This window comes from Dasypus novemcinctus, chromosome 9 (assembly GCF_030445035.2).
Source record: "Dasypus novemcinctus isolate mDasNov1 chromosome 9, mDasNov1.1.hap2, whole genome shotgun sequence".
NCBI lineage: Eukaryota > Metazoa > Chordata > Mammalia > Cingulata > Dasypodidae > Dasypus > Dasypus novemcinctus.
The window spans coordinates 40657848-40685499 of NC_080681.1; the positions used below are offsets into that span (position 1 = coordinate 40657848).

At 37.8% G+C, this 27652-nt stretch overlaps 1 protein-coding gene across 1 annotated transcript; it reads right to left on the reverse strand.

Annotated features, from left to right (window-relative positions):
- Positions 1-873: 873 nt before the first annotated feature.
- LOC101431711 (calcium-activated chloride channel regulator 4) lies at positions 874-27652 on the reverse strand. The gene is made up of 14 exons (XM_058303223.2): positions 27418-27652; positions 22446-22586; positions 22156-22303; positions 19161-19269; positions 17500-17677; positions 16930-17148; positions 15696-15923; positions 9892-10069; positions 8445-8551; positions 6205-6420; positions 5357-5624; positions 3363-3533; positions 1885-2127; positions 874-1521 (listed from the first exon to the last, which is right to left on the reverse strand). Exons 1-14 carry the CDS (start codon positions 27574-27576, stop codon positions 1082-1084), a joined length of 2805 nt encoding a protein of 934 aa, XP_058159206.1. The 5' UTR covers positions 27577-27652; the 3' UTR covers positions 874-1081.

Consider the following 27652-nt stretch of genomic DNA (forward strand, 5'->3'; position numbering starts at 1 on the left):
CTCTCACATCTAATTGATGACCATGTCTTCTCTATTCCAATTAATTTTATTTTGATTGTGTCCACTTTTTCCCATCGTTGTAGGCCAAACCACAATCATCTTTCCCATAGATTATCATCACAGCCGCCTAACAAAGTTATTTCTGTTCTTGTAACTTCAGATCTCTTTGCCACTCAGCAGCCAGTGTAATTATTTTGAAATGTCAGTTAGAGTATACTTAATGATAAGCAGCAATGCCTTCTATGCTTAGAATGAAACCCAGACTCTGCTCTGACCCAAAGGCCCTTCAGGATGCAGTGGCATATTGCACCTTGAGCATATCTTTCAAATTATTCACATTGAGTTTGAATTACAGCATTGCCTGTGAATTGTTCTGAATCACAGCATTGGTTGTGACTCTGAGTAATGAATTAAAATAATATGTTTTAAAAATATTTATTATTCTTTTTTTGTCAGAAAACAAGAGCAATATGTCATAGCTTTAGTTAATTATTTCCTGCAATGAAAAGAAAATGTATAAAGAGCAGTGTGGCTTTTTAAGGGAAAAGGAACGGATATGTTTATATCAAGCTGAAATAAGGAATAAGTATGGTTTGACAAATAGTGACTGATTTGTTTGCTAGTATACTCAATTTCCGCAGCTCCATTAAACATGACTTTAGCTATTGTAGCCTATAATTGGAGACTCTGGGTGAACCAATTTCATCAATTTCCACTTAATATGAGCAAGACTAAATTCATGTTTTCCCAATTGCTCTTCTGCTTTCTTACACTTGTATTTTGACTACCCAGATAGACAAATTTAACTCCTTGATAAGGTTTGAAATGTCATTCTTTTGTTTCAAATAACACACAACCAGAAATTTGTATGAAAAAGAGTCTTTATTTATCACTATATATGATAAAAAAAAATGAGTAAATAGTTATTACCTTTTATATGGACTTCATTTTTCAAAAACCCATGGATATTTACATTTAATCAAATTATTCTTTTTAGATCTCTTAAAATGAGTTTTATGATTTCATGACCAAACAAGATTAGTTAAAATTTCACAAATATCCTTCTATTTTGTTGGATTTGTTAAAACCCAGTCCTTGGTCTTCCTGCACTTCTTTTCTTCTTACAAATACAAACAGTGGTACTTACAAGAGCACTAAGAACTACAAAAGACCCAACCACTATCAACACCAGGATACCAATTTTAATTGCCCGATTAGGATTTTTGCCAGGACTAGGCTTCTGATGATTATCATCAGGACTAGGATCTGCTTCAGGAATAAACAAAGCTACTTGTGCAATGTTGGATACTTTTGATGTCAAATTGCTATTATCTACACTTTGAATGGCGATGTATATGTGGGTTGCATTTTCTTCTGAGATATTTCCTGGTTTAAATGCAAAAGTTTCCTTGGAGTTGGCCTCATTTGGTAACAGATCCGTAGTGTTCACTTGAAAAGCACCATCAAAATTGTCTCTGAGATCAAGGATACTTCCACTTACTCTTATGACGTACTGTTGAACTAAGGGAAAAAAAGGTACATGTAACTTAGAACTTGAGAATACATTTTTAATTCCTTCTTACTTATTGTCCTTGAATGTTGTTTAGTTATTCAAGCTCACACTCTCTTCCAAAGGTCTTACTCATTTTTCACTAAAAGCTTAATTCTGACTTCTAAAACCCTGCCAATTCCTTCCTTCTTGGATGAAAACGTGGAACCACATTAAAATGAGACATGTGTGACTGATTTAAAAATATCAGATTATAAATTAATACTTTGCTGAGTTGTTAGTTGTAAGTAGTTTCCTCTATCCCCCCTTTCATCCTTGCTTTTGAGAAGAGCAACTTACACTTAAGTGAAAACCTTCTAACATTTCATCCTTACCTTTTCCAACATCAAAATCATCTCCTGGTGCTGTCCATGTTAGATTGATCTGCTCCCCATCAGCTCTGGCATCCAGGTCTGTGATTTGACTTGGTGGGAACAAGTCAGGCCAAGAGGATATAGGAAGATTTGGAACATTTGAAAGCACAAATGCACTTCCAGATGCTGTTCTGCTGAAATTCTCCAGGGATGTCTGAGTGTCGTCATTAATTTCAGGTCTTGGTGGGTTCCCTTCAATTTTTCCTGCATTAAAACGTCCTGATTTATAACGGGTACAACAGTACTAGTGTTTTCAGAACTGAATGAATTGAATTCTATCCATTTGTCTTTTCCATTTTTTTCATGTAAGCAGTCACATTTTTATGAAGTGTGGTGACAAAGTCAGAAGTTAAGTTAGCTCAGTAATAAAAAATCTGTTTAAATCATAACCCATAACAATTTTGAAAGCTTGTGAGAAATCAGCATTATTTTTCATGGCCCATGTTCTAGAGTATTCCAGCTCCTGGTATTTTTTGTGACTAGGTAAAATCTAACTCAGCAGAATTTTTGTTTCCCTCTAAGTAGGCATTGCCAGTTCTCCTTACCACCATCCTTTAGTCAGAAAATACATAGGCAGTTTGGTATATCAAACACTACTTGTGCATGGCTGACACTGTTCTTTAGAACCAGGCTTCGCACTGTCAAACTCATTGGTGGCAGAATTCTCCCTTAAACATCTTGACGGTATGATGTAGGATAGATTCAGATAACTAATCCTTTTGTAATTAGAGTGCCCAGAATGGGAATAAAGTTATATAATTCAATAAATGCTGCTTTTGAAAAGGAATTGCTTTACCTTTCAAATTATTTCCAGGCTGGAGTAAACCTGGGGAAATCGCTGTCAGTCTCCTTCCATCCACTTGTACCAGATTCTTCCCTCCATGCCCTAAGTGCTAAATAATACTTCTGGTTCTATTCCTGTGCCAACAGAAAGCCCTTAAAAGTCACAGTTAAGGGACAAGACAAAAGAAAGAAGAGAAGGTGTTCTTAAATCTTATCATCACCTTACTCCATGCAATTTTTCTCTTTTGACTTGATAAAAACATCCCAGATAAATGCTTACTCCTTTAGGTATCATTTACATCATAGGAAATTTGAAAGATAAATTCTGCCACTGGGTTGAATTAGGTTCATAACATACCAGCCTGTTTCCTTCAATCTGACCTGAAAATTAGGCTCATTTTTCTGATATAGGTAATATTTGGTTCCTACCAAATAATAATAGCTACCATTCTTTGAGCTCCTGGACACTAGTATCTTGGATTAATTTGGAGAAAGCTTGGATTGATTTGGAGAAAAACCTCAATATGACTGAGAACCTTATTACAGAAATGGAAAAGGTTATATTTTGAGTTGTAAAATGTTTGCAAAATTAATCATATCAACTCACAAAGATTATTCTAGCCAGCACTGGATTTCTCATATCAAAAGTTACTCACCATCCACCACCCAGCCTGGTATATAGACAGCTCTGTTCAGTGGACGCTTTAAGCTTCGTGTGACAGCATTTGTTCCTCCATGAGCCCGTACTTTTAAACTATACCTGCCATTCTCTGTGTATGTTGTAAAATACTTGGAGTAGACACCATCATTTTTTAAAGAATCAGCACCTAGTTATAGAAATGAAGGAATAAATTATTATTATTACTGAATAGAAAAAGATAAATTCATGCATTTTCTAGCTCTAGCATATGACTTTAATAAGCATATACCATGGATTCAGCCACCACTTTAGAACTGACCACTGGAGAATAGCTTCATTTTGCTTTGCCAGAGATGGTCTCTTGTTAAACTGATATTCTTGAGTCATTATGATATATACATATATATAATTTCACATATACACATAGTACACATTTATATATGCATTATAAATATCTTTCTGACTTTTATCATCTTTCATGTGAATTATGATAGTGGTCTTCTTAGTGATTTTTCAACCAAATGATCTACTTTCTAAATACACTAATTATGTCATTCCTCTGTTCAAATCAAAAGGGTCCCTGCTACAGAACAAACGTTTTTGCTTAGGACTTAATCTCACCACAGTCAACTACAAAATATCTCTATAGACTTATCCTCAGTTCTTACTTTACTAATTCATTAACTTCCTGGTCTGACAGTGAGAAGCCCTACCTACTATTAGAATAAACATTTGACGGAGCTGGAATACTGCATCATAAGTATACTTGATATCACCAGCATTGGAATCATCTGTTACATTGTAAACACATGTCCCAGAAGGGTTAGCACTCTAAGTTACAGTGAAACAGCTGGTGCTTCACTATAGAACTAGTTAGAAAAACAAATTTCAAGGCCTTATTTCAGATTCACTAAGCATGGGGTCCAGCAATCAATATTTTAACAAGCCCTTCAGGTGACCTCTCATGCCTAACATCTGAGAACCACTGTTTTAAGTCACTGGTAGTAACCAATATCTTCTTAGGTAAAGGCATTCCAATTTAGCTAACTAGCATTCTGGTAAATGTTGAGAAATGAAAAGAGATGCAGGGAAGTTTTAATGTAGCATGGAAGTGGTTGGGGAAAGGAGTGGAAGAAACATGAAATAGTTGAGAAAATAAGGTCATAACTGAGGAAGGTATCAAGTGTGAGTGTAAGGAATTGGGCAGTGCAAGGAAGACTGATTTCACATTCTAGATTTTTTTGGGGGGCCAACCCTAGTTGAAGATAGGATTATAAAATGACTCAATTAGTTACATTGCAAAAACTATTGATAGAAAGCTGTGATAATTCAGATGGTTTTCAATATGGTTATTTCCTTACTCACTGATCTCCCAACAGAAAGTTCAGCTCCCTGAACCTGGAATAATTGCCTTTAAATACCACTCACCCATACAGACCAGGGAGAGAGAGCTTGGCCAATAATGTGTTTTCTTTCCTGTCAATCAGGCCTGGTATCTGATATTGCAGTAATCACTCCTCGCCCTTTGTAGCAGTTCTCAGTTCCCAGGACTTTGTAGCAGTTCTTTGTAGCAGGGTCTCAGTTCCCAGGCTATATTTACACTTCTGATCTTGTCGTTGGGAATAACTCTTGCTGTCCCATCATTACCCCATGCCTTGTCATCTTAACCCTAACTGCCATCTGGCTTCACTCTCAATCTGGCTAGCCTTCCTTGGTGATACCTGCCTGAGAAATACTTCTCAGCATTCCTGCTGCTGTCTTAACCTCCTAAATGAGAACTTCCTAACTGGTGATAGGCACTGGCTGTCTAGATGATAAGCAATAATCATTCCAATAGGCACATTTGTCGAATGCTAACTTTATATGTATTTCCCCACCTGTCCTTCTGTTTCCCCTTAATTTACATCAGTTCTTCCGATGCTTGTCCTACTCCCGCTCATGCCACAGGGCTCCATAACTAATGCTGAGTTATGAACATATACAGGCTTATTTCAAAAACATATGAATTACCTGCACCATTATCCAACAGTTCCAACTCTTGCATTTTTCCAGTCTGTGATTCAATGAGGGCAGTCACCCTGGCTCCAAGAATGGGCAAATACCCTTGCCGAACTTCTGCATAAACCGCCATTGGGCTGGGGTAGCTGTTTGTGTCTTTATTCATTTTAGTGCTCACTGTGATTGGAGTCACAGAAGAATTTGCCGCCCGGGCAGTTACTGTTATAGTTAACGTTTCTGGTTGTACTTTGGCTTGAAGACTGTAAGTCCATGTGCCCACCTAAAAGAGTCAATGGAAATATAGTAATGATCTAAGGTCAAACTATTTTTCCACCACCCTATTCTAAAACTACATCCTATAAATGGCATAAAATAAACAGGTTTTGAATGGTTTATTCAGCTGAGACTTTTGGGACAGGGCACCCCTACTACTTTCATGCCTAGTGCCTATACCTTGTGAAATCTCAGCTGGGAAAAGTAAGCTTTGGAAAATTTGCCTTCTGTGTTGGCCTAATTCTTTGACATAGAGTACGCCGATTCATAATGCTGGGGAGGTCTAAAAAGCAAGGAAGCTGTAGCTATGTATACACTAAGTTGCAAAGACTCCTCACATTTCCTCTTTGAGGTTCTAAGTAGCCAACATATTTTTTCCATCTCCTTCCTTTCTCCTGATATATATATATATTTTTCTTTTTTTCCCCCTCCCGTCACAATGTTCATTATCATACAAGCATAGAAAGTACATTCCATTTTTCCTTAATTTTGAAGATACAGATACTGGCATTCACATTTATGGTATTGAATAATTTCTTTTCAGCTTTTAAAAACATTTTAAGAGAGGAAGTCTAAAAACTGCTTACCATTGCAGTTCCTGGAACACTGAGATAGGCCATTTTTGAATGGCTTTCCACTGTGAATGGTTCCATAGTTACTCCATTGGGATCCCAGAGAGAAATACTGGGAGGCTGTTTGTCCCAAGTGATGAGAAAAAATGTGTCCTTTCCCACTGTGCTATCAATTATTACAGTGCCATTCATCCAGGGATTATTGTCGAGTGTCAATCCTGTACTTTCAAGCTGTTTAAATAAATTTTAAAAATCAATGACTGGAGAATAGAGTACTTTTATTATTTCTTTCCTAAAGATAATTCTTCATTTCTGGCCTGAGAATAACTTAAATCTGATATTCCACCTCAGACTTGTGAACTCTCTGAAAGCTGACTGGGATAGTGACAGCTGTCCGTCAGAAAGTGTGGAAAGCACAGGGTATGAGACAAGCACTAGAGTAAGAGCATATGTTTTCCTGTTGGCAAGATGGCCTTATTATTATTTGGCAGGCATCCGTCTGAGGCTTGAACATTAAAAGTTGCTGAAAATATAGAGAAGAGTTAGTTGTAGTGCGTGTGTTTCTTTGTGTGTGTGCATATGCTACCTTCAGTTTTTCCATCTTCATGATGACCCAAAATAAAATACTTATTGGTGACCAGATTATTTGAGTATATGAGGGTAAGGGAGGCCTCAAGTCAGAAAACAGAGACTAGCAAATAATTAAAACAATCCCTCATGGATATTTTTCTGGTGTGAAATCTTGAAGTAATCTCTCATACATGAGAAAGTCAGTGGCTTTTAGGCAATAAATATGTTCAACAAGAAGAGAAAGAGGGCAAAGTGAAGTCAATGGAGGTTAGAATCCTGAAAAGAAAGGAAGTGGAAAATAGGACCTTTTCCTGTGAGGAGCTTTGAAGAAGAGTTTTTCAAAAGTCTTTGTGGATAGATCTTAGTCGAGAAGAGCCAACTTTATCCATTGACTGAGAAGAGGCTTCCTTCAGGGGTATCATTTCACTTCCAGCCCTACTTCTATTTCAACTAGTCCTATTTCAGATAAACAGTCATTCCAGTGCATTTTATCATAGAAACAGGAAGGGAGTGCATTTTATCACGGAAACATCATTTTGACAAAAATCTCAGTTCTCCTTTAAGTGCACATGTCTTTGAATGGACAAAGTATTGTCATAAAGTTAAGTCAGAATGTGAATGACTTTTTTAGATTCCCTATTTCAAAAGGCTAGTAAAGGAAAAGGGCTTTGGCTGCATGGGAGCAGTGTGGGGAAGATAACTGAGTAAAAAGGGGAATGTAGCCTGTCCTCTGAATTCTACCTGCCACCAGCCAAGACCAAGTTCCTATCAACTGTTGTTAGTTGATTGTAATGGTTGTAGATGGTCACCACACTTTCCCAAGTCCTACCCAATCATGTACACAAATCTAGATTAAACTTGCTTTTTTGTTGTTGTTGTTGTTGTTGTTCTTTTCCTATTTAAGAAATAACCACAGGCATTTGAAGTGAGGGGACCACGGCTTTATTTCTATACCTGCCCACCATTAAGAACTCCATTCTTAAAACTTGAACACCTCCTGAATCAAATGTCTCCTTTCTACCTGATTTCCCATGTTCTTCTCTTATACTTTTAAACACCTTTTGGAGAATACCATTTTTAATGTCCCACTATTCACTCAAGGTTACTAACGCAGAAACAAATCACTAAAGAGTATCTTCAAAATCAATTCTCCTTTCCTACTTCTCAATTTCAGTCAGTAGTATCATGATGCTCTCACTCAACCAGATTTAAAACCTCAGAACTGACCTCCATTCTTCTTCGGTTTATTCTTCATCTACCAACTGGCTGGATCTCCAGACCACTTGAAGCCTGCCTGAACTTGTGCATCCCCCAGTCATGTGAGAGACTCTTATAAATCTCATACTATTTACAGATATGTCCTGTAAACAGAAATGATTCTGTATCCCAGAAGCACCCTGATTAATACAGTATATCTTGGTTTCAACTTTGATGTCACTTACCATTGTCATACACATAAACTCTCATTTTAGCATGAGTTGGGTTCTTTAAAAGAATATTGTCGTTTTGAGCCTGAAGTTTTGATTTTAATTAAATATTTACTATTAGAAAAACATAGAATTCAAAACATATAACCATCAAATTCTCTTTTTTGGTCACGGTTTAGAGCAAACATGAAAACACAAGGAGTAAAAAAACAAAACAAAACAAAAAAAAAAGAAAACACAAGAAGTGGGAACTCTGACCTGAAGAGACTGCTGGGAGAGATCGGCATTTGCTGATGCAAGGGCCCCGAAAGCATTGATGAGGCCATTGCTCTGGGCTTCATCTGAAGCATATTGATATTGTCCTCCTAAAATGTAAATACACTAGTAGTTATTTTTTTTAAAGTACTTATCACAATTTTGTGATTAGTAAGGTAACAGTATTAACAAAACCACAATTTCATTAACTATTAAAATAGACTAAAATCAGATAAGTGTAAAGAGTCACTCAATGTTAATTTTAAAATATTGTAACTAGGAAGTATAAGCTACCTTAGCAATGCAGTTATCTAGAAACTTTTACTAGCTGAAATGCATCAAATTGCCACAGAATACTAAAAAAATGTTACAATTCCATATTAAAACTCAGTGATCTAACACAGCTCTTTAGTGAATTATTCACTTTTATTTCAGATATGGGTCTAACAATATTGGCTTTCAGATTTTCCAGCTGCAGTATCTCAGAATCAGAGAATTAGAAATGTTAAAGAGATGCCATAATGAGGTATCCTGACAATAGCTGGTAGAAAGAAGATAGGTAAACTGTAAGAATCAGAGATAAGTTAAAAAAAACACTACTTTGGAGGGCTACTTGGGACAGAAATAAATTTTACCATGTCTACAAAAGAACTCTGAAAACACTGGAAGTTTATAAAAACTAATGCATTTAAAAAGCAAATATATATGTATATATCAACATTAGAAGCCAATTCATTATAGTAATTATAATGTTATCTGTATGCCATCCTAATAGTTTAAAATTGTGTATTCTCTACTATGTGTAAGAAGGCTTTAGAGACATGTAATTAATTTTCATCAAATGTCTGTGTACCAAAGATAATAGTTACCTTAAATTAAATTTTGTCTGTATTTTTCTAGGAACTTTCTTGTTATTTAGTTCTTTTCTGTTTGAACTTCTATTAATCTCATCTCTTTATCCCATAGCCTATGGGCTGATTGCACTGGATTTCCCACAATTCCTTCAACATGTCTTGCACTGTCATCACACATGATTTTTTTACTTATAACCTGATTTTTTTCTCTTCCTCTTTTGTACTCCCAGAGTTTAATGCTTTGATCAAGGCAAAACTCAGAAGTCACCTCATTTCTGATGCCTTTTTTCCCTGACTCCATCCAATCCTGGGAGAATTATTGGTTTTCTCTGCTCACATAGATCTTTATTTCTATTTGTTCCTCATGTTCTGAAGGAATGTTATCTGATTCTATTATCTAATTAGCAGTTTTATTTGTCTTTCCAGACAGCTGGACCACGAAGCAGCTTGAGAAGAGAGATTGTGTCTAGTTCGACTCTGGCCCCCAGCTCCTGGTACAGCACCTGCCAGTGTAGGAGTTGGGAAGTGGTTGAGTTTTTGGTCTCCAAATTTATGCATTGCTATTGAAGGACCAGAAACTATAAGTCATATTTTACCTGTTACATTACTCATCTCGCCTACTGCTGGATCAGCAGATGGTCCCAAAGCAATTGAATGAATGATGGCCCCACTTTGTTTCACTTCTTCCACACAACTCCCTGCAGTTTTATCCTCTCCATCAGTCAGCAGCACTATTTCAGATCCATCTGTTTCGCGGGTTAGTTCTCTAATCACCTGCAAACATAATTCAGGACATTAATTTTACCACGTATTCCTAGATCAGATAGACCAATGGAGAATTAGAAAAATGTTAGAGGATTAAACCAATGGAGAATTAGAAAGGAATGAAAATGTAAAGAATATGTGACGTACACTCTGTTTTAAAATCTTGGATTCTGCAACTAACTACCCTGGAGGGAACTTAATCATGACTTTTTCTTTTTTCTATCTTTTACAGGGAATGTTTACTCAAACAGAGTTATGTGGGTACAGGATTACAGAGAATCCTTTTGAATTAAATGAGAGTGATATTTCAGCTGTGGAATTCAAGTCAACCAGACACCAAAAATCTAATGTGGGAAAGTGGAATGAAATATTCCTCTGCATTGTTTGACTGGACTACCCTGTGGCCAGCCTTTAGTGTATAAAGTCAGTTTCACATGCAGTTAGAGTCATTAAAAAGCAACTTGAACATAAGAAAATCCAATGTGTAATATTACAGAAAGAAAAAAGTAAGTAATTCACAGAGTCCAAACTGTGGAACGCTTGGTATGCTTAAAAATAAGAGCTATGCAAAGTTCTAAGCATCTTGAGGCTAGGTACTTTTTAAAATCATTTTATTTTACCTATAAGAGGAACCATCACATAATTAATCAGCTGCTCAGATAGCTGTGGTGGTGTTTGAAGAATACATGAATTGTATTTATTGTGTTCTATTTGTCGGTTGAACCCTTTTCCTAATATCAAACTGCAAAACCGAACAGTTTGAAAACTCAAGAGCTCTGAATACTAGCCACCTGTAGAACAAGATGTAGAGATCTTAGCTTGGGATATGAACTATATTTCTTCTCTTAAACGTTTAATTGGTAGTAGCTACTTGTGGAGCACCATTTTGAGAAAGTGAGTCCAGGCCAAGATGAAAATAAATGCCATGATGGATTTGCAGTGGCTTTCACGGGCATGGATGGGAAGAGTAGAGGCATGTGCAGATTTGCAGAAGGGGACTTGGAATATAGAAATCCCTAATAAAGCTAATGTCAGGGAGCAAAGTGATCACCTTCATTTCAATTTTTGCAAGTTTTGAGGCAAGGAATGACTATTGTATATATTGTAATATATGGGACACATGATCTGACATGTATTAAACACAAACTGTGAAATACAGGCAAATGCCTTCATAATTACTTAAAACAACAACTTAAAATCACTCAGATTTTCCTATTAATATTACAGCATCCCTATCCCATACTGCCCACTCTTTTAAGAGTAAAATGAAGATCCATGATGTAGTTTTTTCTCTTTCACCACTCCCCCCCTTTTTTCTCTTAGTTTGTTTCCTGAGCATTTACAACGTGTCAGTCACTCCTGGATGCTGGGGCATTCAGCAGGAACTACTTCATATGGTACCTGTGTTCATGGAACTTATATCAAGGCAGATATTAGGAAACCTTCCCTTTAGATTTCACGAGCAGTTCAATTAAATACCTATGGAACTTTGTGATTGCTTCACTTTCTCAGTAGGTTTGTAGCATTAGGCAAGCATTCACTTAACTTCTCTGAGTCTCAAATGAGAGCATTAAACTAGATTTACTCTAAGGTTCCTTCCAGTTCCATATAGCTATGATTCTATTCTATATGAAGTATATTTAGTCCTTTGGCGTTATTAGTAACGAAAAAGAATTGAATTCAATTAAAAAATATTGATTTGATCATTGGGAAAGATTTAGGAGCTGTAGAGATGAACAACGATGGCACAACTAAAACATAAGGCAGGGGGAAGTGGACTTGGCCCAATGGATAGAGTGTCTGCCTATCACATCGGCGGTCTGCGATTCAAACCCCAGGCCTCCTTGACCCGTGTGGAGCTGGCCCACATGCAGTGCTGATGCGCGCAAGGAGTGCCGCGCCATGCAGGGGTGTCCCCCGTGTAGGGGAGCCCCACACGCAAGGAGTGCACTCACTAAGGAGTGCGCCCAGTGCGAAAGACAATGCAGCCCACCTAGGAATGGCTCCTCACACACGGAGGGCTGACGCAACAAGATGACGCAACAAAAAGAAACTAAGATTCCCAGTTCCACTGACATTAACAGAAGCAGACAAAGAAGAACACACAGCAAATGGACACAGAGAACAGAAAAGTGGGGCGAGGGGGATGGGGAGGGAAATAAATAAAATAAATCTTTAAAAATATATATATATGGCAGAATATTTTATAGCCTAAGAACAATAACAAAATATAAAGCTATGATTTAATGAACCTCTCCTGTGCATTGAATGTGTTTAGACATTATGTATTTCATCTAAGTCCAAGCTCCCAACCTGTCTCCCTACACCACTCTTGCTCCTTGCAATCTGTTATATAGGGCAGTGTCATCTTACTAAAAGTATCATCTCTCTTTGATGCTTTAAAGTTTTTAATAACTTTCCATTTGCTTAAAATAAAATACAAACCTCCCCTCATAGTTTTTGAAGCTTTGAAAAATGTAACTTTTGTCTATCACTCCAATCATATCTCCCATCCCTTGATTCACTAAATTCCAGTACAACTAATTTCTATTACTTCTTTGAATAATCTAGCACTTTTCCATATATTTCCTATGGTACTTTGTACTTTTCCTTCTGCCTGAACCACTGGTTCCTTTTCACCCTTCAAATCTTAGCTTAAATGCCAACTCTTCAGAATGGGCCTCATTGGGGCCTCAAGTAAAGTGGGCAGTTCCCCTCTGTAGCAGTTTGATATTATTTATGAATTCCAAAAAAGAGATATTGATTAGGTTTGTAAACTGGTCTGTTCCTCTGGGCGTGATACACTTTGATTGATTTAAATTCAAAGGCTTTATATTTAAGGGAAGCAGATTTGGCTCAACTGATAGAGCATCTGCCTACCACATGGGAGGTCCAGGGTTCAAACCCAGGCCTCCTGACCCATGTGATGAGCTGGCCCATGCATGGCACTAATGAGCGCAAGGAGTGCCATGCCACGCAGGGGTGTCCCCTGCATAGGGGAGCCCTACATGCAAGGAGTGCACCCCGTAAGGAGAGCTGCCCCACGCAATAAAAGCACAGCCTGCCCAGGAGTGGTGCCATGCACACGGAGAGCTGACACATCAAGATGATGCAACAAAAAGAGACACAGATTCCCAGTGCCACTGACAAGAATGCAAGCAGACACAGAGGAACACACAGCAAATGGACACAGAGAGCAGACAATGGGGGGAAGGTGAAAAGGGGAGACAAATAAATAAAAAATAAATCTTTAAAAAACACACAAAAAACAAAGGCTTCATATCTACTTGATTAAATTAAGACCAGGTCTTTGATTCTACCATATCATTAGGGCATGCAGGGTTGAGTCCCCTCCCCCTTGATAGGAAATAAACAGAAACTCAATCAAGAGATAGAAGTAAATAGAAGAGAACACAGAAAAGATACAGCAGAGGAGAGAGCTTGGGTTTGACGCTGGAGCCCTGGGAAGAGAGATGAGCCTGATAGTTTACAGCTGACCTTTTGAAGAGACCAGAGGAGCTGAGCCCAGAAAGAAATGAGCCCCGGGAAGAGAGATGAGCTCCATACCAGCCTACAGCTAAGATGAGAAGAAGCTGAATCCACTTCACCATATTTGTTTGCTTCACAACACTTTCTCCACCCTCTGTATTTATTATTTTTGTTTATTTTTAAAATTTATTATCTGTCCTGCACTGAAAGAGCTTGCTCCAACAGATCAGAGAATGTATCATATCCCAGTGTCTTGCACAGTGCTTTGCGTGGCACATAACAACCAATAAATATGTATTGAATAAATGAATATATATTGAAATATATGTTCAATATATATTGAATAATTGAATAAATGAACAGTTCTATGTCCTAGCTCTCATTATCCAATTTTCCTGATGAGGTAAATGAGAACTAGAGACAACTGAAACTATTGAGAACTTGAGAATGAGAGAAGTAATCATGCTCAGGGTCCCAAAGCTAATACATGACAATAGGAATTTAAACCCAGGTCTTTCTGTTACAAAATAATGGTTAGTTTTATGTATCAACTTGGCTAGACTATAGTAACCAATTACTCAGTTGAACACTGACATAGGTGTTGCTGTGAAGGTCTTTTGTAGATGAGGTCATAACATCTTCAAGCAGTTAACTTTAGTAAAGGAGATTATCCTCAATAATGTGAATGGGCCTCATGCAGTTCAATGAAAGGCCTTAAGAGAAAAACAAAGGTTTCCCTGAGAAAAAATATATTCCACTTCTGGATGTAGCATCAGGTTCTGCCCAAGAGTTTCTAGTCTGCTGGGCAAACCTACTCATTTGGTCTTGCCAGCCACCATAATGGTATAGGCCAACTTCTTGAATTCAATCTCATTTTCTTTCCCCCTCCCCCTTTCTCTCTCTTCCCCTATCCCCCTTTCTTCTTCTCCCCCTCTCTCTATCTCCTTGCCACCTCCATCTCCATCTCCTCTCCATCTCCATCTCCATCTCCATCTCCATCTCCATCTCCATCTCCATCTCCATCTCCATCTCCATTATTTTGATCTCTATCACTATCCTACTGGTTCTGTTTCTCTGGAGAACATTGACTGCTACACCAACTTACACCCAAATGTCATGCAAATCATGCAAGAGGGAGATTCAATGTGATTGGTAGTAACAGAAAAGGCTACATGAAGGAAAAAGGATTTTGAGTAATCGGTAGGATTTTAACACACAACACAAGGAGAGAAGGGAGCATATTAGGCAGAGGAACTTCATGGGCAAATATGGATGGAAACTGTTAGTACACGGTAGACTTAGAGAACAATATGTGCAGCGATTTGGTTGGAGCATAAAGTATCAGAAGTGGGAAACTGAGAAATAAGGCTGGAACATAGGTGGAGACAGTTTTTAACTTTATAGACCATGAAGAAACAGTAAAATTTCTAGAGAAGAAACTGACATAATTATATTAATTGTGAGCTCCAGGTGATCATTTGGTTGAAAGTAACATTCATAATAATGGTTGATATGAATTATACGTTTACTAGATGATATACTGGATATTGTTCAAAGCATGCTAAATGTATCTTATTTTCCAATATTTTATCCATAAGGCACTAGGAATATACAGAAAATGTATATTTTTTGTATATGAAACTTTGCCTAAGAGCACAGAGCTAGTAAGGAGCAGAGCCAAGACTCTAACTTCAAAGCTCATGCTCTCAACAAAATGCCTGAGCATGTCTAACATGCCTTGCTACATTTGCTCCATTAGATAAATATCAGGTAGTCCCAGATACTGAAATGAGTACTGACCCGGAGTATAATCATGCCATATAACTTGTTAATTTTCCTAAAAGTTGGTAGCTTTTGCTGCCCAAGCACATTCATTTATCTACCAAATATTTATTGAGCACCTACTTTTGCATGGTAACAAGACAAATTCCCTGCCCTCACTGAACATATATATTCTTCTGGGACTATTATAGTCATTTATTAACTCATCAGTTTATTCATTGATTCACAGATCCATTTAAAAATTGAGTTTTTTCTATGTGCTTAGCATGGTGCTTCTTAGATAATAATGTTAAATTAGACAGTAAGTATGTGCAGTAACAGTTAATACAGAAATGTCCTGACTATATTTGCAGAATATTTTCACCTGAAATGCTGCTCTAATTCCAGAGCAGATTGACGTTCCCCCTGAAGCCGCTGTAGGTAATTGCTGCAAGAGCTGGCTTCTTTCACTGCTGCTTATTATTTGGATTAGTTTACTTTTGATGCTGGCCGAACCGTCAAAATGAACCATTCCAACCCAGGACCCATTTTCAACTGTCTGCAGCAGGAAATGTTTGGCTGCTTGATTCATTCGATTTAGGCGATTAAAACCCTGAATAAAAAAGCACAAAGAAACAACCAAATAATTTTTGGCAGAAAGAGAATAGATCGCAAAAAATGAGGGAACATAATTTGTTGGTAAGAATTTCGTATTACTAGTAATTAGTTTATTAAAGAAAGAAATGATCGATTTTTCAATTGATAATTGGAAAATAGTTACATGTATTATGGGATATTATAGTACCAAATTTTTGAAGAATTGGCATGAATTAACCAGGTGATGGGGAAAAGGAGAGAAAATTTACTCTATTCAGTTATGACCTCCTCAAGATTAGGGACCACTGTTCCCAGAGTCTAGCCCAACACCTGTCACAGAGCAGACCCTATTGAATGCCATAGAAGAAATGGAAGGCTGATTTAGCATGTCTTCTTCATGGTGATGCTTTTCATCTGTGTTTTTGAACATAAAGAGAACATTCATATGGGTAAAGAAAATTAGATAAAGCCATGTTAATAATTTCCTTGGATGATGCTTTTCCTTCATGTGGAATATGGGATTCAGTAGCCCTAAATCCACTCTATTCTCCTATCTACCAAGTATTTCAGGTTGATAATGGGGGAATGGTTGGAAACAATTTCTATATTTCAATCTCTAGTTCTGATCCTTCAATTAAAGCTTTATTAAAGGGTCTCAAGGCCCTTAGCAAACCCTCCATTTTCTGGATTTGGGTTAGTTTTATTTAACTCCATTGGCTTTTGTCCTTCATGACAATATTTTTCTGCCCTTCTTGAAATTATGACAATAGGAGGTGAAAGAACTTTAGACCACCAAGAAATTTATAAGAACTCAGATGCAGATAAAGTACAGTGTTTTTTAAGTCATCCACACCCACCAGTTTCCTTCATCCAGGAAAAATGGGCCATGATACTTAAACCACCATGAAATTTAGAATAACCCAGATGCAGATAGAGAGATATGGTTTGTTTGTTTTTTTGTTTGAGTTATTCAATCAGTTACCACTTCCCTTCCCCTAGGAAAAGTGGGCCATGAAACTTACATCCATGCTCCCAGACTTGTCAAGAACTAAGCACACAATTCTTTGACTGATCTTCAGCAATGAGAAGACAGGAGAGGGAGGTGGTGCCTCCATTGGCACGGTGTGATTAAAATCCTCAGAACTGCTGATCACCTCCCATGTGCTTCTGGACTCACACTTTTTGTTTTGCAGACTTGGAGCTTCTCGGTTATGGTTTTTTTCATTACAGAATTCAGTGACCTGAAAGGTTATGAAGGTGAAAAAAGTAATTTTTACTTATCATTCACTTAAAAATATAATTATAAACCTAAAAATGAAAAAAATCTTTTCCACAAGTATGTTGTTTATTGAATGAAATATTTTTCAGTGAGAGCTCAGCATTATGGTATATTATAGTAAGGTGGATTATCAATAATAATAAAAATAACAACAACAGCTAATACTAATTGAGTGCTTACCATGTGCCAGCCAATATTCAAAGAACTCTGTATTAGCACATGTAATCCCTCAGGTCACCTGGACAGATATTTCAAAAACATGGTAACATGTCCTTAGGTTGTAAATTCTAACTGCAATGACTGGCATACTTACAGAATCAATACTTTGCATATACATTATGGATGCCTTTTCAGTTTGAAATTTTTCAGGGAAAAACTGACAATCTTTTTCATACAGTTTTGTCTTAGAATCAAATCTGCATGTTCTGTTTACACAGCTGCCTCCTTGACACTTATGGACTCTATTTATACCAGAGATACCTGTGGAACACCTGAAAATAGGTGACAGTTAGTCTTTGAGGCAACCTAACCATTGACATTTTTCAAAATCTTAAGTGTCCTATTCATGCTGATCATTATATTAAAGATTTAATTCTTATATGAGTATCACACAAAACCTATTCTGAAAATAAAGTTAAAGTTTCTTATCAGAGCAATATCTGATTTTCAAGAAATTGCAGGGGAAATTTGAAGTGGGATTTCCACATATATACATTGGCTGAGCCCTCTACTGTGATGAAGGCCGCTGCCATCCTGCTTGGACTGATGGCTGCTGGCTCCCCTTTCCTATACACCTCTCCTGCTGGCCTTGGGTGGAAAATGCGCTGCAGGTATCTAGAGGAGGGAACTTGGCTTGAAGTAATTACGGATTTCTTGTCAGAGAAGATATCCTTAAAAGATCTGAATGTAGCATAGTTACAATTACTTTTGATTAGTCAAGGAGCATTGTTATATGAAAGGGAAAGTGGCTGGAAGCTGAGTGACCGTGCTGTCAAGGACCGTAGCTTATATAATAAAAAATGATAATGAATTGGCCACAGGTGACAGTAATTACAACAAGTAAGCTGGTATTTGAATATATCCCACCTTTTTAATGTGGTTATTCACATTATTCTAGAGGCAGTAACTGGATTTCATTCACTCATTTAGGGAATCTTGTAAATATATCTATGCTTATATTTTCTCCATACTTATAGAAAATAATGAAGTTAACTATTTTAACAACAGTAATGAATCTTCTGTAGCAGAGATGAGACATTTAGGGGAAATATCATCTTAACTAATTTACTAAATGTAATGTTCTTTAAATGTATGTCCTGTTAGTAGGTGTGTTGTGGTAGAGCAGAGAAATGGAGTTTCTGGATATCTTCTGTTTTTCAACCTGTAAACTGGTGACAAATCCTTAGTTCCAGCAGGGCATCTAACATTGATTAGGCTGATGGCACCTGATTTTAAACCACATCTCCCCAACCATCCTGCTCTCTGGCTATCAGAATGAAAAGAGTTGTCTATCATTAACTATGATGCTAGATTGGTATTTTAAAATGCATGTTATAAATCTTCAAAAGTTCCTATTTGGCTCCTTGAGGCTGGTTAATTTTTTACTCATCCCACTTTTAGCACTACTTCTTGGTCCTTTTTGTTCATTCCTGTGAAACCAGAATAACTTCGTTCTTTACAACCCTTTATACAAAGTGCATCATCAGCTCAAATGAGTACCTGTAGCAATGGTAGAGAGCTATAAAATATATCAAATTAGTTACCAAATGCTTTTGAAGTAGTTTTGTGTTTTTACATTGACAAACAGCTATTTTAAGACATACTTCATAAAGAAAACCAAAAATGCACTGTTTCTTGATATAGGATCAGGCATGTTATGACAAAATGAATGAATGATATTTAGAAAGAAAACAAACTAAGGAAAATAAAGTATAATTACAGCTTAAAGTTATTGAAGAAATTAAAGGATCATACCTTGTTGCTTCAATTTTTCTTGACGAAGAGCTGTAGAACGGCTCATCTTCATTGTACTCATCAAACACTCCCCACCGGAGATGGGCCCACTCATGGACAAGCACTCTGCCTGAGGGAAAACATTTCAGATGCGTGCTAAGAATTCAAGTGATGAAATTTGTCTCTCAACTATTTTAAGAAGCTTTATATACAGTCACAAATATTCAGATTTTAAATAGCTGCCAACATTTATATGTTTTTGTTAATAAAAGCACATTCTATTACATTATATACCTTATATATTATTATTTTATCAACTTTTATTGAGTGTTCTTCCCCTTATTAGCTGTATAACCTGGGTAAGTTATTTAACCCATGTCTTAGTTTCTCATCTGTAACATACATTCTCAATTGGTGAGATTTTTCCTTCAAAGTGGTGAAGATTGTTTCTTGGGTGGGTGCAGAAATACTTAGTTATTGCAATGGCTTGCAATCCTCCAAAGCTCAACCCTATCCAACAACCAAAACAGATGATCCATAATATCTGTGGTATAAAATATAATGGGGGAAGGAAGGGGAAGGAATGTCTAAAAAGTCTCCTTAGAGACATGATCATTAAATAAAAAAGTTGAGAGGCACTGTAATACACTATATATAATTGTGGTGAAATTGAAATGAAATGATTCATTGAAAGTGCTAGCACTTAGCATTAATTATATTTCCATAGTTCCTGTCTGTTGCCTCTTGCCATACTAAACTGCCACATAGGTTGTCCAAAGGACCAAGTATCTGATATCTTTTGTTATTGTTGTTTTGTTATCATTATTATTAAAAGTGGCACAGGTTATGAGGGCACTTTTCCCAATCTTATTTTTCCAAAAGTCTTGTTGTTGTGTAGCATGGTTTTGCAGAATATGAGCTCATTCACCAACATGTATATCACATGGCAGAAATATCTACATAAATGAGAAGTGAAAACTGTCAATAATTGGAGAAGGCTGGATGGTGAGGGTAGATGATGCTTAAGAGCTCAGGTGGGGACATTGGTCTGAAAAATTGGAGGAGGCTCTTCTTTTGTAGGTTTGGAGGTGGTTATAAGTTAAGGTAGACATGAGTTTGGAAGTAAAGAGACAAGGTAGGGGACTCTACTTAATCAGGGAATCTGCCAATTATGGAAGTGAGAAGAGTGGATAGAAACCTCAAGAAAAGTGATAGTGAATACAGGGGATTGTGGGAAGATGGTGTCGGATTAGGCAGATAAGCCTCAGCTCTCTCACAAAGACAGTGGAGAAAGAGCCAAAAGCTGTTTTAGGAAACTGCTTTGGGGTCAGCAGACCAGGACAGTGCTTCACAACTCCCAGGAGAGTGAGGGACCGAGAGATGAAGAAGCCAAAACAAAATGAGTTACTAAACCTCCCAGCTGTAAGGAAGGGCTACCCTCCCCCATTCCAAGATATTCAGCAGGGGTAAAACCCTTGGCTCATTTTAGCTGACTGAAAGGGGAGCAGATGTCTTCCCTCCTGTCAGCTGTTGAGAAAAGAGAGGGGGAGTTGGGGGACTTTTCTTCAGTCAATTCACCAGCAGAGTGCACTTTGAATATTGGCTCTGGCTAGAGGAAAACAAAGGAAAACCAAGAGAGCTACACCTCTGTGGAAAGGTGATCCAGCAAGCACCATCTGCTGGCCAGTCTGGGAATTACATGGACAAAAACTGCTTTTAGAGCTCTCTTTACCCCACCCCTGGGAACCCCAGTAGTGAGTTCCTGGCACAATTTTGATAACTTAAGCTGTGCAATGTTAAAGGCTTAGGATATGTTGAACCAAATACCAAAGAAGAGCTGTGAAAAAAATAAAAAAAATGGTGGAAGTTTTAGAACAGCTTATATGGGATATGAGAAAAGGTACCTGGGAAGAGGCAAGCAAAAATATTGTTGAGCAACTTTGATAGCTTCACTGAACTTGGAAAACATATTTTTGTAAGGATGCCAATTAGTGTTGTAATTTTCTTCCACAATCTTGGAAATATATTGGTAAGAGCCAAAAAGAAATGGGTTTATAGTCCAGAACTAGGGATTTGGCAAGTTGAACAAGACACAGGGCTAAGAGAAGTGAAGGAATTGAGCTATTTACACTTGTAATTGATGTGACTGATTTTTTTTTTTTTGGAGATGCCAGGTAGGAAAAGAAGGCAGGAGTAGAAGGGGGATGGTAGACTGAGATAGGCTGGCTCAAAGGACTAAAGTGTCATGGAAAACATATAGTTAGGGTCAAGTTTGTGGTAGGGAACAGATCTAGGTAATGAGGCAAGGCACTTAATGAATTCTTATTGAAAGGGCAATGGAAGAGAAACAAACAGTTCTAGGATATGAGGGTTCAAGAATCTTTTCACTGGGTAGAAGATAATTAAGTTGGGCCTTCTTTTAATAATGATTTGCCTTTTTATCTGAAATACGATATGCTCTGAGATCACTTGAACAAATGGTGTTAACTTTTGGGTTAAACTAGATGAAATTGCCATTTTTGTAGGTCACATGGTTGATTATAGATTATTTCATCTGGTTCAACTGAATAGAATAAATAATATTATAATAAATGAACAGCTTATGTGTGTTTTCTCTTGGCCACAAACTGGCATCATGGCTCTTTCCAGTTTGCCTTGCATATATCTTCTATGGAGCTATGAGATTGATTAATATCCATCATGGAGGACTGCAAAATTAAAAGCTATAAACTATGCCATAAGAAAAACGTTTATTATTATTGCTGTGTTCAAAATTTTCATCACCTACCAAGTGCCAAACACTGTACAGAGTACATTTACATTGATTATCTAACTTAATGTTAATTAAAATTCTATAAGATGGGAATTCCTATATTCACTGTTTTGCAGATTAAGCACAGAGGGAGCCAGGATTTGAAACTAGTTAGTCTGGCTCCATGGCTTGCACAGTTAACCTGAGTACAAAGATACTTGTTGTAAGCATAGCAAAATATGTGTTTTTAACCAAAATTCCTACCTAATGGTCCATATTCATTTTGTTTCTTTCCAAGTACAACGTCAGGAGTGAAATGAATGAATTCTCCCTTTTCTCCACAACCTGTGAAGTGTCTGGTGTAAGGTTCATCTCTACCAGGGAGGGCAGGTGGTGCAACTAAAACATCAGCCTGTGAATGTTTAGAAGGATTGTTAAGACATCAGAAATAAAAATGGAACACTTAGTCTGAAAAACTCTAACACAATCAATTTGAGGAAAAATTGGAGAGCACCAGAACATTTAATATTTTAAGAGAAACTTTTGTGTCTTACATGTACGTAGCTCTCAGTTCTTGGCTTCTTGTATTGAGGGTTTTCCTTCCAATTTTCAGGAATTAATATAGATACAGTTTTGAAAAAAAATCTTTTTTGTGTGGCTTCAAACAGGTAAGTAGAAGCTGTAGTCACCATGTCCTATTATTTAAAGAGAAAAAAATAAATGAAGAGGGCCAAGTGAGAAAGGACTAAGTGAGCATGGGTTCATTACAGGCATTTCCCTCTTTAAGAGTGAACAGGAAAATCAACTGACTGGTGGGTGGGGTCTCTGTTCACAATTCCAACTGTGTTCCGTGTCAATCCAAAATTAAACAATAGCTTAAGCTTGTACAACTAAAGGCTTTTAAATATTTTATAATCCTACATCAAAAGGCAAAGGATGGGAAGTGGCTGTGGCTCAAGCAATTGAGCTCCCATTTACCATATGGAAGTCCCAGGTTCAATCCCTGGGTCCTCCTGTAAAAAAAAAAAAAAAGAAAAAAAGCATTCCAGAGAGAGGCGCCAGTGGTCCGCGGTGAAGCGACACACCAAAAAGACAATGATGCAACCAGACAGAAAATAAAAGGTAAGTGCTTCTCTTTGGTGCTACAAGGAAGTGTTTAATATAAAGACTTTGGACTTTAGAGTCATCCAGACTTGACTTCAATCCCAGCAATATTACTTACTGTTAGATCTTAGCCAATTTATGTAACTGCTCAGAACCTCTGTTTCCTCATTTTGTAAAGGGACTATTACTACCTAACTGTAAGTTGGTCATAAAGATGGGATGAGTTGTAAATTGCTCAACATGTAGGCAGTCAATAAAACTGAATATTCTAAGTACTTATAAGTCTCTGCAAAGAACAGGCTGAGGTGAGGAAAGCTGATGGGGGCAGTCCTTAGGAACAGGTTATTCGAGAAGTTTCAGAGATATAAAAATGAGGACAGGGAGGGGTGGAGAGTTTGGAAGCCTTGGGGATGGTTGATGGAAAAAATCATACAGGGGGGCAGAGCTTGTTGCTCTGCCAACTAGAAAATTATATCACCTTGCTTTGTTCAGTATTGCAAAGCACAAGGACACAGTGATTAATAAGACAGAGTCCTTTCCTAGAATGTATTATCCAGTGGGGGAAATAGTTGGATGAAAGACACTTATGGTGATCTATTCTACATGATCACAACAATTGAATACTTGGGAATCCAGGGCATGGAATTAAGCCAACCTCTACATCTTGCTGACAGCATACCCCTCTGCAGTGTTATTTTCTTCAAGGAAGAACCTCTTTCTCCATGATCTTTCATAATACAAGCCCACATAGAACTTATTCTTCACTAATTCCGGGGCTTTTTTTTCCTGTTATTTTTTTAAAAATAAGATTTGTTTATTTATCCCCCCCCTCCACCACACCTTATTGTTTGTCCTCTTTGCCCGCTCTCTGTGTCTCCTGTCTTTCTTTTGTAGGAGGCACTGGGAACCAAAGCCAGGACCTCCCATGTGGGAGGGAGACACCCAGTCACTTGAGCTACATCTCTTCCCTGCTTGTTGTGTCTCTCCTTTTGTCTTCTCACTGTGTCTCCTCAGTTGTGTCATCTTGTTGCGTCTGCTTGCTGTGTTGCTCATCTTCTTTAGGAGGCATAGGGAACTGAACCCAAGACCACCATGAGGTAGGTGTGTGCCCAAGGTGGGCCTGCAAGGGCTTGAACCACATCTGCTTCCCTCCGTGTTCTCTTGAAGAGTCCAGTGCGCTGGCTCACATGTACTGAATGAGGTCAGCACACTGATTGGCTTCCAGGCAGTGGGAGCCATCAATAGTCCAACATTCTAAGAACTGAAGGCCCAAGAGACTTGCCTGAGCGTAAGGAAAAGGTCTTTGGAGAGCTACCAAAGTAGGTTGGTTTCCTCTGCACCATCTTAAAGCAGATGATGTAATTTTCTCTGCTCTCTCAGGATGCCTCTCTACTTTTTAATTTAGGGACATTTAGGCTTCAACAGGTTGACACTTCTGCATGATGTGATAGATTTACTATGCCTATGCCAGAGTGTATTTCATGGCTTAAATTGAGGTACAAATTTTAAAGGTATGGCTGATGCATATGGTTATGTCGTTGCATATAATACTATACACTTCCATGGGATGTTGCTTACTCTTAGTCTCCATGGACTTATGCAACTGTTTTGTGTAGTATTATGTTCCTAGCTGATGGTGGGATTTCAGTGGCCCCCATCAAAAGACTGAGATCCCCTGGGGCATCCTGTGAGTAACTAATAATCATTCTTACAGGCTCTCTAAGTAGAATTCTTATGCTATCCCTTTTAAATTCCATCTCAGAATTCCTATATCCCAGTTGGATCAAAGGAGTACAAGATATCAATTTTTTCAAAAGTAAGAACTTTCAAACCAAGAAGAAATATGAACATGAAGGAAAAGGTAATTTTAAAACAATGCCTTATGTTACAGATTATAAACTAATTCAGTACAAATCTTATTCTGATCTCATAGTTCCCAGGAATGGGTCACACCACAAGCTGCTTCACCACTTTCACACAAAAGTGGGACTTTTATGCTCTTATCAGAGCCAGGACTTAAATCCTGGTCTGTTTGACTCCAAAGTCAGTATGCTTTACCACTGTACAATCTGGATCCTAGCTCTGCCTGTGCCACTTTGTGTGTCCTTGGACAAGTCATTTAACCTTCTGTAAAATGAGGATGAGAATACTTCACAAGTTCACAAGTTGCTGTGATGGTATAATGAAAGGATATAAATGTAAGGGGTTTGTAGGCTAGAAGAATGTTAGGAATTACTGGGTAATCTAGGTTTAGCCACTAAAATGGAATTTCTACTTAGAACATGCAAAAGAGGAATTTATTTGCCTCTTTAAATAATTCTTCCAAATACTGATTTCCTTTCCTGAGATGGCTCCCTCATCTGTTTGCTTGTTGTTTTTTGTTTGTTTGTTTGGTTTTGGTTTTCTCATTTTCTGTTTGTTTCTTCTTTAGGAGGCACTGGGAGCCAAACCCAGGACCTCCCATGTGGGCACTCAACTGCTTGAGCCACATCCACTCCCTGCTCATTTGTTTTTGCTCATAGTTTGCTCATAGACTTGCTCATTGTTTTAGCTCATTGTCTGCTTGTTGTCTGCTCGTTGGTTTTTCTCATTGTCTGCTCGTCTGCTCATTGTTTGCTTGTTTTCTTTAGGAGGCATTGGGAACCAAACCCAGGGCCTCCCATGTGGGAGGTGGGTGCTCAACTGCTTGAGCTACATTCATTCCCCCAAAACATTTATTTTAAGATTTATTTTTTATTTATTTCTCTCTGCTTCCCCACCCCCTGCCCATCTGCTGTGTCCATTCGCTGTGTGTTCTTCTGTGTCCACTTGCATTCTTGTCAGTGGTGCCAGGAATCTGTGTCTCTTTTTGTTGCATCATCTTGCTACATCAGGAGTGGCACTCCGTGTGTGCAGTGCCACTCCTGGGCAGGCTCTGCTTTTTTTTTCACATGAGGCAGCTCTCCTTATGGAGCACACTCTTATGTGTGGGGCTTCTCTACGTGGGGGACACCCCTGTGTGACACGGCACTCCTTGCGTGCATCAGCACTGCACATCGGCCAGCTCACTACATGGGTCAGGAGACCCTGGACCTCCCATATGGTAGGCGGATGCTCTATCAGTTGAGCCAAATCCACTTCCCAAATACTGCTTTTTGAGGTTTAGAAAAGTTTGAAACTGAATTGGCTTTCTTTGAACACTAAGAAACTATCATTCAAAATCAGCTGTATTAACTGCTATTCAAGCATCTGTTCTTCAGTAAAAGGAATTTTAACCTTTACCTGGAATTTAAAAGGTGTCAATAAGTGAGTACATTTTTGATGGTTAATTTTATATGACAACTTGGCTGCTTATTGTGTCTAGCTGTTTTGGCCAAACACTAACCTAGATGTTGCTGTGGAGATATTTTGTACATCACTCTTATTGGAATTTCTTGCTTGCTGGCTTCCTCCAAGAAGTCATACTCACAACTTCAACATCTATCATCTATCATCAATCATCTATCTTACTGTCATTTCTGTTTCTCTGGTGACCCTAATAAAAACTCTGTGCTGCAATAAAATTTATACAAAATGAATGAAAAATGGCACCCACAGAATCACCTATTCACAACTCAGGCCATGCTCATCAACTTCTGATATTAAACAACACCCATGCAGGAGTACACAAAGTGAGCATAAAGACACAGTAGTAGAGGATTGAATGCAAAGAGATTAAAACACGTTGATGTCAGGGACAAGGGAAATAATTTGCATGGCTGTTATCACCTATTTTGATTCCAATGTAGAATGTTACAGGGGGAAGAACCCTAGAGATCAGAGTCCTTAGTTCAGTCCTAGAGCATTTCTCTTCTCCATCTACACTTACATAATGAATTCACTTATTCTCTTGGCTTTAAATACTGTCCACACACTGATGACTCCCCAGTTTATATATAACAAATTTACCTCTGAATTCAGATTCATAACTCCATATATTTGGATATTTAACAGGCATCTTAAATTCAAAATGTCCCAAAGTAACTCCTGATTTCCTTAACCCCCACATTTATTGTTTTTATTATCTCTCTCCTCTAAAAAGCATATATGCTCCATAAGACCAAGGTTCTAAAACACTGCTGTCTCCTCTGGCATGCAGTAAGCATTCAATAAATAGTTGTTTAAAGAACAGACAAATCCATGTTCTCATTTGCAAATGGAAAAATTGAGGATTGGTTCAGCAATGCATCTTGTCTTTGATCTAGTGGTGAGAGCTTGTGGTGTCTTTGACCTTGCGGTGATCTGTCAAGAGTTTCTGTTTCTCATCCCCATTACAATATTGTCCTCATAGCACCTGCTGCACTTTCTGGAGCATTCAGAAGTTTCACTAATAATTATTAATTTTTAACTGTTTTCTTCTCTACAAGCAAACAAAAGAGTATCACAATGCCATTTCTTCCTTACCTTTATTTGCTCAATTAGTTTCTCATCTTCTGGCACACCAGGATGGATAGCAATGATAATGTCTTCATAACCACTGTTGTTCAGTCGAACAAGGGATGTATTTGACCCCTGCAGCAGGTACAGAGCTAAGAGAAAAGTAAAATTTCTGAAAAAAAACATTTTTACTCTTTCGTTGTTCCTGGCCCAAATATTGGTTTGTTCAAGAGCCTGTCCTTCACCTTCTCTTTCTGTATGA